This window comes from Myotis myotis, unplaced genomic scaffold, assembly GCF_014108235.1.
Source record: "Myotis myotis isolate mMyoMyo1 unplaced genomic scaffold, mMyoMyo1.p scaffold_m19_p_1, whole genome shotgun sequence".
Classification (NCBI taxonomy): Eukaryota; Metazoa; Chordata; class Mammalia; order Chiroptera; family Vespertilionidae; genus Myotis; species Myotis myotis.
In genome coordinates this window covers 34,999,824-35,006,205 of record NW_023416313.1, presented here as the reverse complement: position 1 = coordinate 35,006,205, position 6,382 = coordinate 34,999,824, and the positions used below count along the sequence as shown (strand labels likewise).

The window sequence follows — 6,382 nt, the reverse complement described above, 5'->3', positions numbered from 1 at the left end:
TTATCTCCCTAGTGCTAAACACAGAGACATCTGTTAATAAACTAGAGACCCGGTACACAGATTCGTGCACCAGTGGGGTCCCTCGGCCTGGCCTGGTCAGGGGATGTCAGAGAGCCGGTTTCAACCCGATCCCCGCAAGCCAGATCGAGGGACCCACCAGGCCTCTAGTATGCACATAAGATCTTTGGTTAATCTCTTCCTGCCCTCTCCCCTCCCCCCTTCCCTCTGCGATTCATCAGTCTGTTCCATGTTTCCATGCCTGTGGTTTCCACTCCTGCGTTGAGCTTCTGCCTCCTGGTGGTCAGTGTGCATCATAGCTACCGGACAGTCAGCAGGTTGGCTGGTCACTTAGGCTTTTATATAAAGGGTGTCCCAAAATTCACGCAAGAAGTAATTTTGATAGGTTTATAATTAAAATTGTAAATTTTTTATTGATTCATAAAGTATACAGTATAGGGTTATGTATGGAATAGCACATCGGGTAAATGGCCTCCACGGCTTTGCTGGAACATACGCAAAGCCGTGGTCTTCATTGATCTTCATTGTCCCTGCTCCTGGGCCATAATTGGTACTTGGTAATGCTTATCAAATTGAAGGGATTGAAATCAAAGGGCAACAGATATTATAATCTGATTCGATAAACCAAGTAAAATTAGGCTTTTATTTTTTGTTGTTGTTGTTGTTAATGCTCATGCAAAATTCAAATCTTGCATGAATTTTGGGACACCCTTTATATAGATTACTGTCCAGTCACTTCCAATTCATGGAAACATCTGTAAGCATAGACGCTGAATCTTATATGTGTACCCTTGACTCATCATGAGGCAGGGATTAATCTTTGTGGGTAGCCAGGCCTCTAAGAGCTCAAATATTTGGAAAGATGTTGTCTTAATTGCCCATCATTACTCTTTGTAGAGCTGTATAGAGGGCTGTAAAAATAGGGTAAACTAATAAAGCAGATCCTGCTATCAGGAGTCACCGTCCACATGTGACCTTTGGCACTGGGAACTATAGGTTTCCTGTGCTCTTCATTTGACTAGAAGTGATTTGGGGCTTTCTCAACCATTAATGTTTAAAGGATTTTATTCTTGATCATGTACAGAATTATCTTATCAGTGCTTTGCTTTATATTAGAGTTATAGGGAGTTTAATTTGTACTTCCAAACATCTTCATTTTATCTCAATGAAAGGTTCCAATGGGTGGAAAAGAGCGAATGGCAGAATTTCCTCCTCTTGTTGCTGAGGACGTTACATTAGAAGAAGGACTTGGGAAACCTGAAGCAGTGGCTGACATCAAGTTTTCCTCTGCAGGTAATTTCATACCAGGAACTTTTTTAAAAAATATATTTTATTGATTTTAGAGAGGAAAGGAGAGGGGGGAGAGAAACATCAATGATGAGAGAGAATCATTGATTGGCTGCCTCCTGCACGCCCCACCACTGGGGATCGAGCCCGCAACTAAGGCATGTGCCCTTGGCCGGAATCAAACCCGGGACCCCTCAGTCCGCAGGCTGACGCTCTATCCATTGAGCCAAACCAGCCGGGGCAGGCACTTTTTAAAAAATGTTTTTATTGATTTTAGAGAGAGAGAAGAAGGGAGAGGGAGAAAGAGAAGGAAACATTAATGTGGATCAGCTGCTTCCTGCACGCCCCCTACTGGGGATCTGCCCAAAGCCCACGCATGTGCCCTGGCCCAGAATCAAACTGGCAACCTTTTGGTGCACAGGACGATGCCTAACCAACTGAGCCACACTGGCCAGGGCACCAAGCACTTTTTAAAAGATGAATAAAGTAGCTTTTTAATATTTTTGTAGAAATGTATCTTAACTAACATGAGGTCACTGTTTTACTGGTACATACTAGGTAATTCATAAAAATGCAACCTTCTCCAAAAATAAATTTGTACCTTTTCACAAATGCATGGTATGCGTTTTTAAAATACAGCGTGAGCCGAAACCGGTTTGGCTCAGAGGATAGAGCATCTGCCTGTGGACTGAAAGGTCCCAGGTTCGATTCCAGTCAAGGGCATGTACCTTGATTGCAGGCACATCCTCAGTGGGGAGTGTGCAGGAGGCAGCTGGTCGATGTTTCTCTCTCATCGATGTTTCTAACTCTCTATCTCTCTCCTTTCCTCTCTGTAAAAACTCAATAAAATATAGTAAAAACAAACAAACAAACAAAAAAAATACAGCGTGAAAGAACAGTAGCCTCCTCCATGCTCCATTTTAAGCTTTAGTGTTTTCAATAAGGTAGTTGTTAATATACCTGGCAGGGGAGATACCATGATCACAAAGGTGGTCATCCCAGGGTGAGGCTTATCCATTGCACTCTAGATGTGCTGACCCCTACGATTTCCCCAAATGTGGGAGACCCAACTGCATAGTTGTGATAGTGGGGCGGGGGGGGGGGGGGGGGGAGGCAGTGGAGGCACGGGGCCAAGGGGAAGGATAGTTGCTGACACCATTTTGTGTTCTGCTGCGTGCCTGCATAGGTTGGGTTGCAGTAACGCCTCAGTTTAAAGACAGACTACATCTCCGAGGCTATACACCTCAAGGAACAGTGCTGACGGTCCGGCCACCTCTCTTGCCACATATCGTTAACATCAAAGGAGAGCGCATCAAAGGAACTGTGGCCTATAAAACCAAGAAGCTTCCTTCCCTTGTGTGCAATCTGCAGAAGAAGAAAAACGGGTGAAAATATGGAGTTGGCCTTGCTCACGCTGGTATTAACTATGGAGCTATAATCAAGCTCCCCTGTGCCCACCCTTTTAACTACTCAGAACTGTGCCTATTTGTATTGAGTTTGTAACTATAAGTTGTTTTTTGAAGGGTGTGTGTATGCATGTGTGACCCAAATATGCCTAAAAAGGAGTTCTGCTACATTCAAGTTTCTCTCACTACTGTTTTTTTTTTTTATTGAGACCAGATGTCATTCCTTATTTGGAGTCTGAATGAGAGTTCCACTTAGCAATTGGCATAGGCAAAAGTGACAGAAAATCAGTTTCTCCAAAGTAAGATAGAAGTGAGCAGGTGGCTCTGCACCTTGTAGTCATCCAAGGATCCAACTGGTGGAATACTCCGTGGCTTCCATCTGTAGGTCTCTGGTGTTTGTTCAAGTGGCCATCCTTTTCCAGTGAGAGGGAAGAGGGACAGAGATGAAGAGCCGGCAGCTTCCCTGCTTAAAACAGGCGGGCAAGACCTGGAAGTTGCATCCATCATTTCACACAGTCCATTGGTGGGTCAACAGTCACATTGCCATACCCATCCACAAGAAAGCTGGGAGATGTAGAGGGAAATAGGGACCATTTCAGATTTTTATTACTGAAGGGGAGAATGGACACTGGAGAAGAAGCGGAAGTTTACCTGACATGAGTTAAAAGTGTCTGAAAAATCTTAGGTACAGAAGGATTCAAGTTATATCTTTCTAGCAACCATAGTCTATTCTACAACGGTCAGAGAATATAACCATTTTAACATTTGTGTATACTGTATAACATTACATTAATCAGAAGTTTATACCTTTCATTATTCCTAGCTAAATACAATGAACAATTGGCAAGTCAAGTCCCAGATCCCGAAGTTGAGTAAATGCTAGTGGGATACATTGGCCTGAATTGCAGTCAGATCCATGAATTTTCTGTTGACTCAGATTTAGCATAATGTTCTCTGTCAATGTGTATCCTCTAGCCCCCTTCTCTCTAAGGCCTCTTAGAATAAGATGCAACTTGTAAAACTTTGTAGCCCTCACTCCCATTGTGTTTCAAAGTGAGTACTATAATGTTCCAAGGTGCTTTGTTAGGAGTTTCAAACATTACAGTTTACTAAGTAAGTTTGTGTCCCTAGTTATTTTCTCACCTATAAAGTGAGGAAAGAGCAGATTTTTCTCAGTCTGAACCTTTTATGATTCTCAGTAAAAAGGCAGGAAATGGGTGGTTCTGAAACCTCACACAAAAAGATCCATGCCTAGACAGTCAAGGACTTCTGCTAGGATCTGGTATTAATTTACTTCATATTCTGCCAACCTAATGCAGCCCAGATCACGGCTGCCTATTCAGCTGTTCCACAGTGGATTGTGCTTTAAGAAAATTCTGTTACTATATTGGTTTCTCAGCTTTAGTCAGTTTACTGATACTTCTTAATCCATTAGTCAGAGTATAAAGACTTCCCTTGAATCAGTAATCATTGAAGCTAAGTCAGGACAGCCCCCTCACTTCCACAGAACAGGTTGTTTTGAGTGACTAGGAAGCAAGTTTATATTAGGTCATTTACTTGGCTCTGCAGGCCTGTGGTGGTCAGTATGTCACTTCTTTGTATTTGTGACACCTAAAAGGACAAAGTATGTGCCACTAAAGGGCTTTTTTACTTCAATGTAATATTAAACTCAGAAGTTTTTTTGTTTTAATATATTTTTATTGATTTCAGAGGGTAAGGGAAAGGGAGAGAAATAGAAAGATCAATTGATGGGCTGCCTCCTGCACGCCCCACACTGAAGATTGAGCCTGCAACCCAGGCATATGCCCTGACCGGGAATCGAACCGTGATCTCCTGGTTCTGGTTCATAGGTCTACGCTCAACCACAGAGACACACCGGCATGGCTCAAGTCAAAGCTTTATTTTTAAAAGTTACACCTCCTTTTCCCCCCTTTAAACAGCACCATTTTTTCCAGTTACTGAGACAAAATAAAGTTTAACACATTTTGTATTTTTAGTCACCATAAAATGGCAAGCCGTAGGGATCTTTAGAGCTTTACCATGTAGTTCCCCAGAGTCTAAATTTGTTTGTTACTTGCGACACTCACTTCCCATGGCCACCGAGAAGAAGTGGAGTGCAGATGCACACTTATGCGCTTGTGTTTTTTGATCATTTGTTGGGGGCCAGATGTAAGCTGGCAAGGTCCTTGCACCTGAAGGGGCTAGCAAGGCTGGGACCCTTACCCACACAGTTTTCCCAGACTTGTTTGGATGGTGATTATCAGTAGAATGAGAGCAACATTTGTAGAATGAGAACAGCCTTTCATAGCTTACCAAGAAGTCTGTAACTATTTACTGAGATATGCTGTACTGAGAACTTGTCCTTCTGTTGTGTCTCTCCCTTAGAGATTAAGAGGAACAAAAAATACATTCCTCTTGACAGACCTCCTATTCAGTGTGTTGTGTATAAATAAGATTGTGTGGCTAATAAACTCACTTCAGTTCATCGAGAGAACTGGGGTCCTCCTAACCCCGCTTTCCTGTCTTTCTTTCTGTTCTCAATTCCCACCTCCCTGCCTCAGCCCAGCTCAACCTTGTCAGGATGGCCCTGACAATCATTCAGACACTTCTTCAAAATGGAGATCAAGACTAGTTTTCTGCAGATGACTAACTTGGAGCTTCAGCTGTGCCAGCCATGGCAGAGTTGTTATGGCCTCACTGAGTAGGCGCCCAGTGCTGGGAGGGCTGTTTCGTAGACAGCCTCTGATCATTTACCCTGGCTTCCCTCCCACTTGGCTCTGCCTCATGGAGCAATAGAATCATTTCCATTCTTTCTCAGATGTTCCATTTTGTCTTGGCGCCTTTCCTCCTCCCTTGGGGATTGCTTTCTCTCAGCTGTCAAAGAGTAATGCTTAAACATTAAAAACAAGACTTCAGGCTCATGTGACTGGAATAGAGAGCACCTCTGCCTGCTCTCTGTCTCTCCGTTGTGTCTGCCCCACTGATGCCCTGTAGTGGGAAGGACATGGTTCAAGTCTAATACTTTAACATCATTTAGGAATGATGCCTCATGGTTTCTCTTCATGTCAAAGAGCATCCTTATTTTCTCTTTGAAAATATATTCAGTAAAGGAGTTTCATGACCTGAATATTTCTGAGTTTATATAGATTGGTGGTCGGCAAACCGTGGCTCACGAGCCACATGTGGCTCTTTGGCCCCTTGAGTGTGGCTCTTCCACAAAATACCACATGGTTGTGCGCACATTCGGTGCGACTGAAACTTCGTGGCCCATGCACAGAAGTTGGTATTTTGTGGAAGAGCCACAGTCAAGGGGCCAAAGAGCTGCATGTTGCTCGCAAGCCGCAGTTTGCCAACCACTGGTCTGGATCCTCCTTAAAACAACCATTGCTTGAACCCCCTGGATTCCTGTTTTTCAAAAGCTTCCTTTTACTTCCCAAATAATTCTCAGAATCAACCTAGTGGAAGGATGTATTGGGTCTTAATATTTCATTGGTAGATGCAATAGGTATGATACTTAATCACAGACATTGTCAGTACCTTTGGCCAATAGCTGAAGTAAATTTGAGAAAACTGAGGCCACACAAAAAAGACACACACATACTAAAGAACACCATCAATGAAAGCCTGCCAAGATAATTTCTTACTTTTCAGTAAGTCCCTGGAAAATGGAC

At 43.2% G+C, this 6,382-nt stretch overlaps 1 protein-coding gene and 1 pseudogene across 1 annotated transcript; both read left to right on the top strand.

Annotated features, from left to right (window-relative positions):
* Positions 1 to 1,167: 1,167 nt before the first annotated feature.
* On the top strand, positions 1,168 to 2,886 carry LOC118669182 (nitric oxide-associated protein 1-like). Its single transcript, XM_036335090.1, has 2 exons — positions 1,168 to 1,311; positions 2,492 to 2,886. Exons 1-2 carry the CDS (start codon positions 1,197 to 1,199, stop codon positions 2,692 to 2,694), a joined length of 318 nt encoding a protein of 105 aa, XP_036190983.1. The 5' UTR covers positions 1,168 to 1,196; the 3' UTR covers positions 2,695 to 2,886.
* On the top strand, positions 2,258 to 2,399 carry LOC118662450 (annotated as a pseudogene).
* Positions 2,887 to 6,382: the final 3,496 nt, after the last annotated feature.